This window comes from Oncorhynchus clarkii, chromosome 7 (assembly GCF_045791955.1).
Source record: "Oncorhynchus clarkii lewisi isolate Uvic-CL-2024 chromosome 7, UVic_Ocla_1.0, whole genome shotgun sequence".
In the NCBI taxonomy this organism is placed as follows: domain Eukaryota; kingdom Metazoa; phylum Chordata; class Actinopteri; order Salmoniformes; family Salmonidae; genus Oncorhynchus; species Oncorhynchus clarkii.
In genome coordinates, this window is record NC_092153.1 from 9,674,909 (window position 1) to 9,692,294 (window position 17,386).

General features: G+C 44.0%; 2 protein-coding genes across 2 annotated transcripts; both read left to right on the plus strand.

Moving 5' to 3' along the window:
- Positions 1-1,668: 1,668 nt before the first annotated feature.
- Positions 1,669-4,776, plus strand: LOC139412845 (protein CREG1-like). The gene is made up of 4 exons (XM_071159590.1): positions 1,669-2,062; positions 2,885-3,004; positions 3,114-3,314; positions 3,644-4,776. The coding sequence occupies exons 1-3, from the start codon at positions 1,769-1,771 to the stop codon at positions 3,312-3,314; spliced, it is 615 nt and encodes a 204-aa protein (XP_071015691.1). The 5' UTR covers positions 1,669-1,768; the 3' UTR covers positions 3,644-4,776.
- Positions 4,777-5,147: 371 nt separating this feature from the next.
- On the plus strand, positions 5,148-17,386 carry LOC139412848 (T-cell surface glycoprotein CD3 zeta chain-like). The gene is made up of 7 exons (XM_071159594.1): positions 5,148-5,438; positions 15,662-15,762; positions 15,892-15,939; positions 16,039-16,113; positions 16,218-16,247; positions 16,344-16,433; positions 16,744-17,386. Exons 1-7 carry the CDS (start codon positions 5,378-5,380, stop codon positions 16,807-16,809), a joined length of 471 nt encoding a protein of 156 aa, XP_071015695.1. The 5' UTR covers positions 5,148-5,377; the 3' UTR covers positions 16,810-17,386.

Genomic DNA, 17,386 nt, shown 5'->3' on the forward strand with positions numbered 1-17,386 from the left:
CTGCTGCAAATTGATGTTAAGAGGTATACCAGATTGTCCTAAAGCTTGACAGGATCTGTTTGCTCTCCCTCAAATGACTTCACTGCAACTTGTACGTCAGACAGGATTGATTTCAAGAACGTCAGGTAGACATAGTTGGTCTTGTCCATGTATGTGGCATGGAGCACATCCGCCATGTAGTAATGCTCACTGGCCTTGGTCACCTCAAAGTGGAGTTTCAGTTCTTCCCACTGGCTCAATATACAAGTTACCGCAGGCTCAATCGATAGCCAACGTGTGGCACACACTTTGGTGATCTGCAGGGGTTTCTGGCCACAATTAATGGTAACATACACTGCTTTGTACGCCTCGTGCCGTTTTGGGGAAATCGAAAACCAGTTGTAGGTTTCCCTGATTAAGTACTCAACACTCCTAGGGATAGTTTCTTTGGATGCTGCACTGACAGCCAATTGTAAAGAATGGCACACACAGCGGATGAGTACCGAATTGGGCAATGCACATTCTTCCTTTAAAATCTTGTGCACCCCAGTCATTACGGACGCATTATCAGTGCCAATACCCTGAATATTCTATTTTTTAAGGTTACACTTCTCAAGAAACTCAACTACCACCTTAACTATTGATCTGGCATCACCCCCCTCCAATATAACCAGCCGGAGAAATGTGGACACAACGGTTATTTTTTTAGCACTGAAATACTGAATCACCACATGCAGGTATTTCGAGACTCTGACATCAGTGGACTCATCCAAATGGAGACTGAACTTCTCATCCCTAACTTCTGATGTTACCCTTTTGAGAAAACAAGGAGCCAGTACTCCCCTAATAATTTCTGTGCACTTGGTGCGGTGCATTTGGAAGTTTGTTGCTGCCACAGAATCTGGGCAGCTTTGCAAGCCATACCTAAATGGTTGCATGCTTGCATCTAACAATGCTCCGCAATGGCCATTGCCATAGTAGCTTCTGCCCTTTTGTAGTCATCCACTTTCTTAACCAACTGTGGTAATGTAGACTGCGTTGTGGGGTTGTACGGTTTTGCTTTATTTATATGCTTTGCTGTAGCACAATGTTTTTGATGTCATACATTTTTGCAAGCATGTCTGATTTGCACTACGCACAGTATGCCCAAAAATCATCCCCAATTACTGGCTTCAGCCACCTTTTAATTAAATTCAGGTACAGACTCCTACTCTTTTCTGTACTTCTGGCTATACAATTTTGATTGAGCCATGTTGATTGATGTTGTAAGTTCTGTTCAAGATCAAACATTTGTGACCAACTATATTCATTGTGTTTGTCTCGTCGAAAGCATACTACTGCTGCTGCAGTCAGCCAACAATGACTTGCAATTTGCTGAAATTACTGCTGGCCTGTTGCTGCCTGTGCACGAGCTGAGCGCCTGCTGGTGACGTCACTCACAATGCACTTTTGCAGTCAGGCACGTGTGTTGTGACAGAGGAAATCGGATTTGTGTCATTTAGAGGGAAAATGCATTTTAGCGTTTGAGTCACTTTTCAAAAGTTGCTAAAAGTTCAAAATACATTTTTAAAAGTAGCTACATTTGTGGCTAGGTGCTGGTTGAAAAAAAATTGCCAGGGTACTCTGAAAAGTTGCTAAATCTAGCAACAAAATTGCTAAATTGGTATCACTGCGCCCAGTTGTAAAGTCACATGACACACGTCCCTGATCACGTGACCGCAGCGTACAAAACACTCATCGTTCCTTTCTTTCTACTTGTGTTTACGACGTTCTTATACCTCAGTGGTTTATGGAGGAGATGGAATTCAACATGAACACATTGCTGGCAGCAGGGCTTCTACTGCTTTTCGCTATGCCCGGAGAACTTTACAGAATCCCTCCGCACGAGGAAGTCGCCAGGATGGCTAGATTCGTCGCCAACCAGTGCAACTGGGCTTCCATGGCCACAATATCGACCCATGAGCCAGTGCAAGGACAACCCTTCTCCAATGCGTTCTCTACCAGTGACGGACCAGTTGGGTCTGGGACTGGGGTGCCCTACATGTACCTCACCACTATGGAGATCTCTGTCCAGGATTTAAAGGTGGGTAGGACAATATTTCTGTCAATTGCAACGTAGGAAAGGTATGGATCACTGGTGCCAACAATGTCAAGACAATACAATAACGTAAAGTCGATGACAGATAAGGTTATTATTTGCATTATGTCACCTACTGCAAGGAAAAAGTCCTTGTTCCATTTGTAGTTGACACTTTATTTCCATTTAGAGCCATGACTGAAAGTTGTTAAATTATGCAACTCATTGGCCTATCATGAGTCAGTTGCTTTTGGGGAGTGACACAGCAGTTTTTTTGTAATGACGTCATATTTCAGTCTTATGTTGACTGTGGCAATGAATTGACAGCTCCTAGTCTGACCCAGCCAGCACCATGTATGCCAGTGTAACGGATGTGAAACGCTAGCTTAAGTTAGCGGTGGTGCGCGCTAAAGTGTTTCAATCGGTGACGTCACTTGCTCTGACAGTATACACACACACACACACCTTGAAGTAGTACTTCCCCTTGCTCTGCAAGGGCCGCGGCTTTTGTGGAGCGATGGGTGACTGTTGTTGATGTGTGCAGAGGGTCCCTGGTTCACGCCCGGGTATGGGCGAGGGGATGGTCTAAAGTTATACTGTTACACCAGTTTGACACACTCTTTGGGCTCAATTCAGTCAGATCACCATTAGCCAACATCCGCATGAACTTTGTTAGAGCTGTATTATTCACAAGCGGCTCCTGGCATATACCTAAAGCCATAGGCTAAACTTTTGACCTTTTCTCTAATAAATATGTGTGACGCCATTCAAAAGGGATGTGCTGAAGAGTAAGGAGATACTGACTGACTGACTGACTGTGTGTTTCAGGTGAACCCCCAGGCTTCCTTGTCCATGTCCCTGGCCCAGACAGACTTCTGTAAGAACCAAGGATACGACCCTCAGGATCCCCTTTGTGCCCACATCATCTTCTCTGGCTCTGTGCTGGAGGTGAGGGTTAATGACAGACACTCACACACACACAATCAGTCTCACTCACTTGCACAGTGTTTATCTTCATGAATCCTCACTGTTCTGTTTACCTGTATGTTTCTGACAGATTAACGGTACAGAGGCCACCTTTGCCAAGAAAGCCCTGTTCAGTCGCCACCCTGAGATGGTCGACTGGCCCACCGACCACAACTGGTTCTTTGCCAAGATGAACATCACCAAGGTGTGGGTTCTGGACTACTTTGGAGGGGTAAAGACAGTCACACCAGAAGACTACTTCAAGGCTACACCCTACAAGAGACACCACTGAGTGAGTAGCTATTGATGCTTTTCTCTTGCCTCTGAGGCCCTGTCCAGAAACAACCCCTAGCCTCTGACACTGGATCAGTGACTAGGGGTTTCACTGCCTCGTGCAAATAATCTTAGGATGCACTTTTGTGGAGTGCACCTCTGAAACAGAGCCTGATTGGTCAGATGTCATGGAGTTTGATCAATGTGTCATCGATATGGTTTATTGTCAGGAATGAAAGTGATGAATAGCACTAGGTGCACGTGACAAAAATGTACTGAGTCACTGTTTTAGTTTACAGTGGCTTCAGAACAGCTGACCGTTGTATTTCTGTCTTGTGATTCTTTTAGGAGGACACCACAGCCAGTTTGATGAGGAGGAATCCTAAGTGTTTCATAGTGAGCTAGAGGGCAGGGGAGGATGGACCCAATATTTGGAACAATTAAGACTTTTTTTATTTTCTTCCCCCAACTCAATTTGCTCAATAATGGTCATTTGCTGAATTCCAAATAATGTAATATCTACTGGGGTGTCTGTGGGGGAAGGGGATGGTTTGGAATTCAGCGTTTCTCTCATATGCTTCCAATTGAAATGTATGGCTATAGGGATGGATCTCTGTGTGTAATTGTGGGTTATACCCTTTAGGAAGCTCTATTGTTGTGCAATATAATTATTTTAAGAAGGACTGCCTTTGTTGTTAGGGAGTTCATTTGGCTTTTGTAGTTATAAGAAAGAATTGATGGCATCTCTCCCATGTGAGCAGCCATATGCAGTGTTGTATTTTTACCACAAGAGGGGGAGGTGTGATGCTTGGTACAGACAGAAGCAACTGGCTTGAAGGGTAGTTTGACCAAATGACATATGTTGTTGTAGTAGTATGGAGGTAATTTTTGTTTGTAATGCCATTTGGGGTATGCCAACGAGGGTACCACCACTCTGTTTTTGGACAATGCCACCAATAAGCTGTAGCAAGGTAAACAAACCCACATTCTGGGTTGCAGACACTAGCTCCATAGAATACCTTTTAATGTAGGTATCCATCAAATTAGAATAAGTTGTAATTTGGGTGAACCATTTCTTTAAAGCAGAGGAAAAACATGACGCTCTTGTTGAATTAAATTGTGTGTTATAGTTAGTGGTATGTGTTGATTATGAAGCATTGCACTTGTCATCTACAAATCCATTTCTCATTTTACAAGTAAACCTTTTTTAGTCTAGTCTTCATTTAATCAGTTTGGGTCTAATTCATTTAAATTCAATATCATGCCAAAACATAACTAAATATGACATGCATTTAAAACAAAATATATTCAGTTTTACAACATCACTTCTGATTTTTGCTGGAATTTAAATACTTTGTATATTTTCTACGTGAAATAAGTATTTATATGCTCCTCTATTCTCTATTGATGCTGACACGGTACATATTTTTGTAAACAAAATGATGGATGATTTGTATAAATAAAGCTATATTTTGTATGTACTTTCCTTTGTTCTTGTTAAATGTAATATTTATCTTATTAAATAATCAGGTTGGTTTTCCCATGTAGGATGCAAGTAAGCATGACTGGTCACACTGGGCTACTAAGTAGATGAGTCCAATAGAACTTATAGCACACAGCTCTTCAGTCATTGGGCTACTAAGTAGATGAGTCCAATACAATTGTGTAACACACAGCCCTTCAGTCAAAAACATATTCCTCTCAACATTGACAGGAAGTGCCTCCTCTGAGTAATGAGAAGGAGCCATGTCTTTAGAGTTGAGGATAAGGGAAGTGTAGGCCAGGCTGAGAGAGGCGTGTGTGTCTGTCTTGTGTAACCAGGTGGAGCAACACTAAGCCACTTCCTGTACGCTAAGGCGAGGAGCCGCCAGCGAGTCGAGGCATCACTCCGCCTCAAGCAGCTGCTGTAGGAGGACAACACCACCCCAACACAGAGAGAGAGAGAGACAGGAGAACGAGAGGTTGCCCACAAAACCCATCTTTGGAGGGCCATCATCCCCCAAGGCCCAGGAAGACAGCAGAGAGGAGTGTGGGACGGTTTCTAAGAGAAGGGGCTCGACCGCACCCATCCAGAGAGGAGCGATGGACCCTCGGAAGTGGACGGGAGGCCTGCTGGTCCTGTCTACTGCACTACCCTATGTCGGTAAGACCCCTCCAAACCCTGTTTCTCTTTGACAGGGGTCAGGGATGAGCACAGGTGCAATCGGTGCTCAACCATCCGAAGCCTCCATCAACCTGGTATCATCAAAGAGCTGGTGTAACTCCGTAGTATTTAGCTGAAAGTCTAGTTTACTCATTATAGACCATTATACAGCTGTACAGGCACCCACTCAAATTGAGTCGTACTACCTATGATGCCTGCATGGTGCTTTGAATCCTGGCTGGGTAAAACATGGCTCACTCATGGTGGTGTCCTCTGTTTCTCAACAAGAGGCGGCCATCTTTGATGAAGCAGGAAAAGATAAATGAGGGAGAGCAAAACACAGCGCTGTAGTCATATAGAGGGTTTAATAAACACAAGAGTTCCAGATTATCACACAGGTGTTTAGAACCAGGGCATATTGTTAGAAGAAATGCTAACTTGACCCATATTTAACTTCTTGGCACTGAATGAAGGGACTTTTTACTACCACATTTACTACTCTCTCCATCGTGTCAATGCCCTCACGTTGGTTTGGATTGGCTTTCAAATGTTACGTTACTGTGAAGTGTGTGTGTGTGTGTGATCTGTATTGTACACAAGTGAACAGACGGACAGAGACCCGGCTCTGACTGTGAGTTGGGTTTTGATCATGTGGAGAATACAGAGGTGTCTGCTGTCTCCTTCCACTCTGATTGTTGTGTTCTCTCATCAAAGGGGACAGGTTGAAATATTTTTTTTAAACAAGACAATTTAAAACATCTACCTAGATTTGTTAATTCCAGTAAAATTATCATATTCTTGTTCCCTGTTCCAACAGTCATTCTCAAACCCTCACTGTCAGTGGAAGTTACGGTATTGTTGTGTTTAAGAAATAAGGCCTGAAGAGAGTGTAGTGTATGGCCAATATACCATGGTTCAGGGTTGTTCGTTCGCACGACGCAACGCAGAGTGCCTGGATAAAGCCCTTATCCGTGGCATATTGGCCATATACCACAAACCCCAGAGGTACCTTATTGCTGGTATAAACTGGTTAGACATGTAATTAGAACAGTCAAAATAAATGTTTCGTCATACCCGTGGTATACGGTATCAAATACCACGGCTTTCAGCCAATCTGTATTCAGGGCTCGATCCACCCAGTTTATAATATAGTGCAAAGTATGTGGTGCATTACTCTCAATCAATAATATGATTATATTGAAATTAGGGATAGTCTATCTGGACAAATACTGTTTTCATTGTGAGTAGCTATATACCTTACCATTACCTTGTCATTATCACTTAGCTCCGTGTAATGTTCTAGCAGAAAGGGTAATGTAATCCTAGAACACAACCAGTGAAATAAAGGTTATGGTAAGGTTTAGAAAAGGAGGAGAGAGAGCATCATGATTTTACTTTTTCAACTTTTTTTTTCTCTCTCAAAAACAGAGAATGAGGGGTCGCTTGAAGAATATCTAATGCAGAAATATATTTTGGATTGGTTCACGCTAACAACTAAATTGCTAATGATTACTTCATTTAAAAATATTTATTTCATAATTGTAACTTTCTGATTTTGCAGAGGCAGTGTCGGCGACTTAGGCTAGTCTACAGTATGTGTGACTGTTCGTGTGAGCGCTCGGGCCCCGTTGTCAACCAATTTGTATTTATTAGAGATCCCCCATTAGCTGCTGCCATTAGCTACTCTTCCTGGGGTCCAAACACATTAAGACACTTACATTACACATAAAACAAAAGATAAAACAGTACATCATATAACATTATTACACCAATACATATTTACAATACAAAATGTATAATACCACCATATTACTGTGTGTGTGTGTGTGTGGTGTGCGTTCGTATGCGTGTGAATGACGGTCAATGGTCAACTCTTTATTTAGATAAGCAATTTAAAAATCTGGAAAGGTTTATGGTTACTGTACTATGTGTTTAAATAATGGTGGGTTCTTTTGGACAATATACAAGTGTCCTATTCGGACGGTAAAGATGTATAGATTACGATATACTGCCTTACTGGACAAGTCCTCTTACACGCTTATTAGAGAACGTGTCAGTGTTGTCAATAGCTTCTCCACTTTGCGCTTTATGATTTGCTCATTGTGTTTGCATTAGAGAAACAATCAATGTATTTCCACCTCTCCATTTCATTTTCAGTCAGCGGTTCTCTCCTTTCTGCCAGTTGGCTGTGCCATTTTGGGGAAGCTTTGTTTTTGAACCCGTCATAGAACAGTGTTTGGTGTGAGATACATTACTGTAACCATGACAAGGTTGGGGTTCTCTCTCACTCATATCCCACTGAGACAGAGAACCATGTAGGAGGGCCTTCTGTTTCCGCTCTCAACAACAGCGTTTGAAAGCTGATACTACCAGTTACACTATTAACTAATTAAATGACAAAGGCAGGTCCATAAAATCTGAAATGACATGTAGTGATATTTATTTAATCACAGTGAGCAACTTTTGGGGTTTAAGATGCAGTTTATGTAAAATTACTAATGTGTTGATTTGCAGAATTTGTATTTAAAAAAATGCAATGGTCTATTCAAAATGTTTTAATGCAATTCATCCAGCTAAATTGCACCCTTAATATTGGCCTGCGTGTTAAACTAAACGATGCTGTCATTGCTCAACAGGCTCTAAAGACTGATCAACAATCTCTGAAAAAGAAACATGTTTTTTTTTACTACTCAAATCATCTGCTTATGTAATTGAAACATAAACAGTCTGTCTTCAGAGGCAAAAGCTGAATGGAAATGTCTTCACGTCTTCAAAAAGAGTTTTCCGTGGGTGAAATCACATCACTCAATGACGGTACATCAAAGTTGCTGAGTGTCACTTTTTTTAAACAAGGATTTTAACACACCTACTTGTTTCTCTCTTTCCAACAAACTTCTACCGAGAAATGATAGATGTTGATGTCACCACACTGCAAAATAATCTATCAAAACAAAGATTTCAGTCAGTTTCCTTTTAGGAGACCAGTAGATCGGTGGTATGTTCCATCAACACGGTCACTGGCAGTACATGGCGCTAAAGTTGGCAATAAAAGACCTCAGCAGCAAACTCTTTAACAACAATTAAAAAGCTTGTAACCTTTGACCTTTACATTCAAATTGTCACCGTTTACCTGTGGCCACTGCACTGGTCAGGCCTGAGATGGACTAGACTGAGGCTACTATTCAATCAAACACACAATCCTTGTTTTATGGGTGGGCTATTTCAAAATGAACTCTTCCCCTTGCTGTAATAATCAATGTTGGATTCACATACTCAGTGAAAAACAGGCTAGGTTCCCACACAACGTAGACAAATTCCAATATTTCTGTTTAAAATATTTTTTCTTGCAAATTCACATGCATACATTCACACACTCAAAATTGTGCAATATGTTATACAACTGGACTCTGTAGCGTCTCAGGGTTTGAGACACGAACTCTGACCGCAATGCAGAGAGAGAGAGACAGATATGTTCTTGTAGCGATGCAGCTGTTTCTTAAAAATAGTTATTAGGAAACAACCTGCGGAGCTCATGTCAGGTCTGATACACCCGCCCCCCACCACACAACCTACAGAGCTCATCATGTCAGGTCTGATACACCCGCCCCCCCACCACCCGTATCCATGCCCCCCCCCAGCCTCTCACTGACAGCTTCACACTCAAAGCTTCCTGTGTCAGATAATATCACTTCACGATGATCTGCGATCTAGGACTTGACCGTAATCATACCTCACGTTTCATGGTGCTGGGGTTAATCACATTACATTTAATTTCCTGTCAGTAGGCCTCTTACAGGACATGTGGTTTCTCCATAGCCCTGTAGTTCAGTTTGGAGTGTGGGTGTACTTGACCCTAACTTAACGTGCACAACATGTAATCAGGGTTAACCTTCACTAGAACTTGTTCACATGTAAATGTGTTGCACAGTGGAAGTATTGCACAATATGGTGCTATAAAGCATCACATTTGAGTATGAAGTGATGAAGAACGCAGATCCATTTTTTTTATGTCAACGTTAACGTGATGAACTATCTGGAGCAAGTACTTTGAAGTGGAGACAAAGTATTGCTGTTCCTGCCACATGTGTTTGGCCCTTTCTGCAGAGGCCCCTGAGGAGGCTTTAACCACACTAAGGTTTACCTGTGGTGGGAAGGGACTGTCTGTGAGGCGACCACAGCCACGATCATGGCAGTGCTAGTGATAGTGGAAACGTCTCCTTCCTAGGTCAAAAGACAAAAAGTTACTGAAAACAAATCGATTGTTTACTGAATGACCTCATTGTAAATGTTGTTTTGTGGTATGTACACATTAAAAGGTGCTACAAACACAGAACAAAGGCTGTTCATTTAGTCAATCACTCACTCAATGTCCAATTCCGCTCAGTAAACTGTAGGCCATCTGTCGTTAAACATCAGAATCATCTTTTATTCCTACACATGCCCAGAATATGACTTGGTGCTGCTAGCAATTAACAATATAGGGAGAGAAACAGAATTTACACAAACTGCTCTAATCATTCAGATTCGCTTTAGCCAACATCTGCACAGCGGTCGTTTCGGCGGTGCCGGAGGTAGGACTGCGTTAGAAGCTGTCAAATCCACAAGCAGCTCCTGGCATTATACCTAAAGCGGACATTGCCATTGGCTGCACGGAGTGGCATGAACAGAAATCCCATGCAGCCTTGTTTCTAAGTCAGAACAGTGGAATGTGAGATGTGATCTACACCTCCATTATGATGATAGAAACTATTTGGTTGAATGTTTTTCAATGTGAGCGTCATTATTTCTATACAGCCTCCACTTTCTCCTTCTGAACTTCTAACGCCAGTGGGACAGTGTGGCTTCGTGACAATGATCGCAAGAGCAGCTGCTCGCCGATTTGCGCTAGCGCAGTTCCACCTCCTTCGACAACGGCAAAACATCCGCTATGCGGGTGTCTGCTATCGCCAGTTAACCCTTGATCTGATTGAAGCCAGAGTTTACATACATTATACAAAAAAGTCAAGTGAATACAGTTGATGCGGTGTGCAACGCTGTGCACCGTGCCTCAGTCTCTACCGTTTACACTGAGTGTACAAAACATTAGGAACACCTGCTCTTTCCATGACAGACTGACCAGGTGAAGCTGGGATCCCTTATTGATGTCACCAGTTAAATCCACTTCAATCAGTGTAGATGAAGGGGAGGAGACAGGTTAAAGAAGGATTTTTAAGCCTTGAGAGAATTGAGACATGGATTGTGTCTGTGTGCCATTCAGAATGTGAATGGGCAAGACAAAACAGTTAAGTGGCTTTGAACGGGGTATGGTAGTAGGTGCCAGGAGCACCGGTTTGTGTCAAGAACTTCAACGCTGCTGGGTTTTTCATGCTCAACAGTTTACCGTGTGTATCAAGAATGGAGTCAACATGGGCCAGCACCCCTGTGGAACACTTTCGACATGCCCCAACGATTTGAGGCTGTTCTGAGAGCAAAATGTGGTGCAATTCAATATTGGGAAGGTGTTTCTAATATTTGTACACTCAGTGTATATTATGTTGACCTAAGACTGCAGGAACAATCCCACACAGGACCTGTAGGACTTTGTTTTAAGGGTCAGGGTGCAACTTTATGCTTCTGATTCCACACTTTCAACAGCTCTGCCTCCGTCCCACATTCAACAGCTCTGCCTCCGTCACACTTTCAACAGCTCTGCCTCTGTCTCACTTTCAATAGCTCTGCCTCCGTCCCACTTTCAACAGCTCTGCCTCCGTCCCACTTTCAATAGCTCTGCCTCCGTCACACTTTCAACAGCTCTGCCTCCGTCCCACTTTCTGAGGGTAAACGACAGAACAGACAAACGGTCAGGGAGGATGAAGGAAATACATTTTAAATGGAAATAACTTTGACATTGTGATGCTGTAGTCTTTACACAGAGCAGACCTCAATGAAACAATTCACAAATGACCATACAATCTAGCTGTGTTCTATAGCTGTTGCTGTAGGTTTTATTATTTGCACAATTAATTAAATACATTTTTTGGATTCTGAAAGGCAAGTAAAACCAGCCGAATGTTCAATTCTGAACTCAATCATCAAGCTGCAAACATTTTGAATTGAGTATATATTTTAGTCTCCTTGGATAAACGCATTCACCAAATGACTACATTATTACTTGATTAGACTAAGAAAGCATTTCCTGTTGTAGTGTTTCGATGAGGCCCCTCTTACAAGGTCCTAACAGGGTCGTCTTCATTAGCGCACACCTTAGCAAAACATTTTGCAACAGGAAACGAAAACAAATGTTAATTATAGGACAATTTCAGGTGGCCCCTCCGTGTTTGTCTGTTTTCTTCCGTCCAGGTACCTAATGAATACGACCCAGCACCAGTCTGCTACTGGAGCCCTGACCCTGTCTTCTATGAGTCACATCCTGTGTTCTGCCATGGCTTTTAGTGCAGGTGACATGAGGCGAAGAACCATTTTCTTTTAGGCTGGTTCAACAACCCTGGTGGTACAGTGCTGCTAATGCAGCCGGACAAGTGCACCAGACCACATATCCTCCCTCTCTCATTCACTGACTGACACATGTAGACTACTGCATATCCTTCCTCTCTCATTCACTGACTGACACATGTAGACTACTGCACAGCCTCCTCTCTCATCCACTGACTGACACATGTAGACTACTGCATATCCTCCCCCTCTCATTCACTGACTGACACATGTAGACTACTGCATATCCTCCCTCTCTCATTCACTGACTGACACATGTAGACTACTGCATATCCTCCCTCTCTCATTCAGTGACTGACACATGTAGACTACTGCTCAGCCTCCTCTCTCATTCACTGACTGACACATGTAGACTACTGCATATCCTCACTCTCTCATTCCTGACTGACACATGTAGACTACTGCGTATCCTCCCTCTCTCATTCACTGACTGACACATGTAGACTACTGCACAGCCTCCTCTCTCATTCACTGACTGACACATGTAGACTACTGCTCAGCCTCCTCTCTCATTCACTGACTGACACATGTAGACTACTGCATATCCTCCCTCTCTCATTCACTGACTGACACATGTAGACTACTGCACAGCCTCCTCTCTCATTCACTGACTGACACATAGACTACTGCACAGCCTCCTCTCATTCACTGACTGACACATAGACTACTGCACAGCCTCCTCTCTCATTCACTGACTGACACATGTAGACTACTGCACAGCCTCCTCTCATTCACTGACTGACACATAGACTACTGCACAGCCTCCTCTCATTCACTGACTGACACATAGACTACTGCACAGCCTCCTCTCATTCACTGACTGACACATATAGACTACTGCATATCCTCCCTCTCTCATTCACTGACTGACACATGTAGACTACTGCATATCCTCCCTCTCTCATTCACTGACTGACACATGTAGACCCCTACATATCCTCCCTCTCTCATTCACTGACTGACACATGTAGACTACTGCATATCCTCCCTCTCTCATTCACTGACTGACACATGTAGACCACTACATATCCTCCCTCTCTCATTCACTGACTGACACATGTAGACTACTGCTCAGCCTCCTCTCTCATTCACTGACTGACACATCTAGACTACTGCACAGCCTCCTCTCTCATTCACTGACTGACACATGTAGACCACTACATATCCTCCCTCTCTCATTCACTGACTGACACATGTAGACTACTGCTCAGCCTCCTCTCTCATTCACTGACTGACACATGTAGACTACTGCTCAGCCTCCTCTCTCATTCACTGACTGACACATGTAGACTACTGCACAGCCTCCTCTCTCATTCACTGACTGACACATCTAGACTACTGCACAGCCTCCCTCTCTCATTCACTGACTGACACATGTAGACTACTGCACAGCCTCCTCTCTCATTCACTGACTGACACATATAGACCACTGCATATCCTCCCTCTCTCATTCACTGACTGACACATATAGACCACTGCATATCCTCCCTCTCTCATTCACTGACTGACACATGTAGACTACTGCACAGCCTCCTCTCTCATTCACTGACTGACACATGTAGACTACTGCTCAGCCTCCTCTCTCATTCACTGACTGACACATGTAGACCACTACATATCCTCCCTCTCTCATTCACTGACTGACACATGTAGACTACTGCTCAGCCTCCTCTCTCATTCACTGACTGACACATATAGACCACTACATATCCTCCCTCTCTCATTCACTGACTGACACATGTAGACTACTGCTCAGCCTCCTCTCTCATTCACTGACTGGCACATGTAGACTACTGCCCAGCCTCCTCTCATTCACTGACTGACACAGACTACTGCACAGCCTCCTCTCTCATTCACTGACTGACACATGTAGACTACTGCACAGCCTCCTCTCATTCACTGACTGACACATGTAGACTACTGCACAGCCTCCTCTCTCATCCATTGACTGACACATGTAGACTACTGCTCCGCCTCCTCTCTCATTCACTGACTGACACATGTAGACTACTGCTCCGCCTCCTCTCTCATTCCTGACTGACACATATAGACTACTGCATATCCTCCCTCTCTCATTCCTGACTGACACATGTAGACTACTGCTCCGCCTCCTCTCTCATTCACTGACTGACACATGTAGACTACTGCACAGCCTCCTCTCTCATCCACTGCAGGTGCAAGCGGACAGCAGATTGCAGTAGAAAACATCTCCACATCTACAAATACATGTATTATTACTAAACAGTAAGGGCTCTGTGCATGCAGACAGTTACCTGGAGGTCACATGATCATCCAGACACACAGATCAGGAAAAAAGGACAATTGTGAACTTTTCTGAATGCGGAAACACACACACACTTGCCTCTGTATTCACCGTGCTGAAGGTCTCCTATTGTCCCTCTGAAGGTATACTCAGTTCAAGGCCAGGTGTTCCTAATGTTTGGTATACTCAGTGTATACTGTATACACTTCTTAAGAGCTTACTGACCACAGTGTTTGTGTCTCAGCCAACCTGAAGCTTGACCACAGTGTTTTAGTGTCTCAGCCATCTTGAGGCCTGACCACAGTGTTTCAGTGTCTCAGCCATCCCGAGGCCTGACCACAGTGTTTCAGTGTCTCAGCCATCCCGAGGCCTGACCACAGTGTTTCAGTGTCTCAGCCATCCCGAGGCCTGACCACAGTGTTTCAGTGTCTCAGCCATCCCGAGGCCTGACCACAGTGTCTCAGCCATCCCGAGGCCTGACCACAGTGTCTCAGCCATCCCGAGGCCTGACCACAGTGTCTCAGCCATCCCGAGGCCTGACCACAGTGTCTCAGCCATCCCGAGGCCTGACCACAGTGTCTCAGCCATCCCGAGGCCTGACCACAGTGTCTCAGCCATCCCGAGGCCTGACCACAGTGTCTCAGCCATCCCGAGGCCTGACCACAGTGCCTCAGCCATCCCGAGGCCTGACCACAGTGCCTCAGCCATCCCGAGGCCTGACCACAGTGTCTCAGCCATCCCGAGGCCTGACCACAGTGTCTCAGCCATCCCGAGGCCTGACCACAGTGTCTCAGCCATCCCGAGGTCTGACCACAGTGTCTCAGCCATCCCGAGGCCTGACCACAGTGTTTCATCTGCTTCTGTAATCCTGACTGCGTCCTTATCGTCAGTCTCTCTCTTGAAGGGAGGCCAAACTTTTTCTAGATCAGATATGTCCTAGTGGAAATGACAGATAAGGAGGGGGGAGGGTGTATTTTGCAGTCCATGGACCGATACCTATCGTTTGGATGTGGCTGATTTGGTCTCTAAGCTTTAATCAGTCCTAGTACAAAGTAAGTTGGAAATAGGTCTTTGCCATATATGTAACAGAAACACACACCTGGGGCTCACATAGGCAGTTATACCACCTCAGACTCAGAACGTGTTGCAGCTGAGGAAACCACTGAGCTAGATACAGCTCCACTCACCCCCACCACAAAAAGGCTTAGAGTCACAGCAACCACACTGAGCCTGACTGTCATATGACTGTCTTCCTGAGACGCACAGAGAGAGAGAGAAGTGAAAAAGTTAACAAACTGTTTCTGTTCAATGTGTGTGAGAAAGTGAGTGCACATAGAGACATACACACTCTCGCACACACGCCTACTTCCATTCACCTTCCTGACATAATCTTTCTACCAGTGAGGGGTGGGTTTTACCGGGGGTGTTTGTGTGTGTGTTCTCATTAATGTCAACCTCTCCCCTGCAGAAGCGATGACCCCATTGTACGACCCTAAACTCTGCTACATTCTGGACGGCTTCCTCCTGCTCTATGGTCTCGTCATCACTGGACTGTTGCTCAGAGAGAAAGTGAGTCCAAGTTTATACACCACTATATGGGTAGATGCAGATTAACCTCTGACTGGATTTACGGGTACCAGTTTTATTAAGACCAGTTATTGTCTCAACATATTTGGCTGATCTCTCTCTGTTTTGTAGTTCTTCAAGTCCAGGGGCAAGATATTGGAGGATGACGATATCTACACTGTGAGTAGTCGTGTGTGTGTGTGTGTGTGTGTGTGTGTGTGGGGGGGGGGGGGGGGGGTTGTGTTGATGATCCTGGAACACTGTCCCTGTGTTTTGTAGGATCTGAAACCTACGGAGGGGAGCGGTTATGGACGAATAAACAGAAAAGATCCAGAGAGTGCAACGGCACGCGATGTAAGTGTGTGTGGATCTATATGTCATGTAGAAGAATGAGATTCGTATTACCCCAATCATGCATCAAAAGCCTGATTCTGTGTACCTTGTTACATTATTCACAGAATCGCAGGAATAATGACGACACGTACACGGTAAGTGCATTACCCAACATGCAGTATCATTTCATGTTAGTTTAGATATTATAACAGATATGGATGTTTCTCATAACTCACTGTTTCCCTCCGCAGTCCCTTAAAAAATCAACAGACGACACGTACAGGGAGATCGCTGTGAAGGACAAGCAGCGCCGCAGGAACAAGAACGACCAGGTGTACCAGGTGTGTAGTTGAAGTTTATTTGTGGGATGCACAGGATACACATGGTTCACACAGTCCAATGAAACGCTTACTTGCACGTTCCCTATTGACCACGCCCCACCGCTGAAACCAATCAATTAACAAGGCCCGAATACACAAACAACAGCCCTTTCACTATTAGTTTCTCTCTGAGGGGACAGTGGTAGGGAAGTAGATGAGAGGGAAGGAAGTGTGCAGTGAGAGGTTTGGAACAAAGTGGATGAGGCAAGGGTTTAGTCAGAGATTTGGTATCAATCCTAGTTGACTGTGTCCCCCTCCATCTCTCTATCAGGGTTTGAGTGCCGCCACCAAGGATACCTATGACTCTCTCCAGATGCAGCCTCTCCCTCCTCGCTAACAGAAACATCATGGAGGATCACGCCTCGTCCAGCGGTCTCTCCTGTTTGCCTTTCTATCTGCAACCAGTATACTGCTACAGCGTTGTTGTATGCAACAGTTCCATATCCCTCTTCTCAAATCATTTTAAATTAGTGAATAGTTAGTTATTTACCCACCAACATCTAATAATCACTGGTATCTAGAACAGTCCTTGTTGTGTAAAAAGTATGTTTGCAGTTGTGTTACTCCCTTTTTATCTTTCAGGCTTTTGTTGGAAAATCTGTAGACTTTTGCACCAGTAACAATTTCATAACTGTCTTAATATATGAACTTGATTATATTTTATCACTATTTTATGACTTTAGCTCGTCTCTTCTCCCCATACACCCCCAGTCTGTAACCTTTGACCTTGAAACTCATTCTACCAACCCTTCCTCATTGGCTACTGCTTTTCTAGTTTATACCTGGAGTAATGTAATTAAAGAATAAATATGTAGGTTGTTATTTTGCATACAGTGTACAGTGTAAACTTTCCCCTCATGTTTATAAGAAATAATGTGCCTCAGCACTATAATAAAGCCATTACAAAGACCTGA

Excerpts from the sequence above, each read along its gene's own strand:
- LOC139412848 (XM_071159594.1), top strand. The coding sequence starts at position 5,378 with ATGGACCCTCGGAAGTGGACGGGAGGCCTGCTGGTCCTGTCTACTGCA. Across the intron at positions 16,248-16,343 it reads ATAATGACGACACGTACACG|TCCCTTAAAAAATCAACAGA; the intron begins GTAAGTGCATTA and ends TTCCCTCCGCAG. Across the intron at positions 16,434-16,743 it reads AGAACGACCAGGTGTACCAG|GGTTTGAGTGCCGCCACCAA; the intron begins GTGTGTAGTTGA and ends TCTCTCTATCAG.
- LOC139412845 (XM_071159590.1), top strand. The coding sequence starts at position 1,769 with ATGGAGGAGATGGAATTCAACATGAACACATTGCTGGCAGCAGGGCTT. Across the intron at positions 2,063-2,884 it reads TCTCTGTCCAGGATTTAAAG|GTGAACCCCCAGGCTTCCTT; the intron begins GTGGGTAGGACA and ends TGTGTGTTTCAG. Across the intron at positions 3,005-3,113 it reads TCTCTGGCTCTGTGCTGGAG|ATTAACGGTACAGAGGCCAC; the intron begins GTGAGGGTTAAT and ends TGTTTCTGACAG.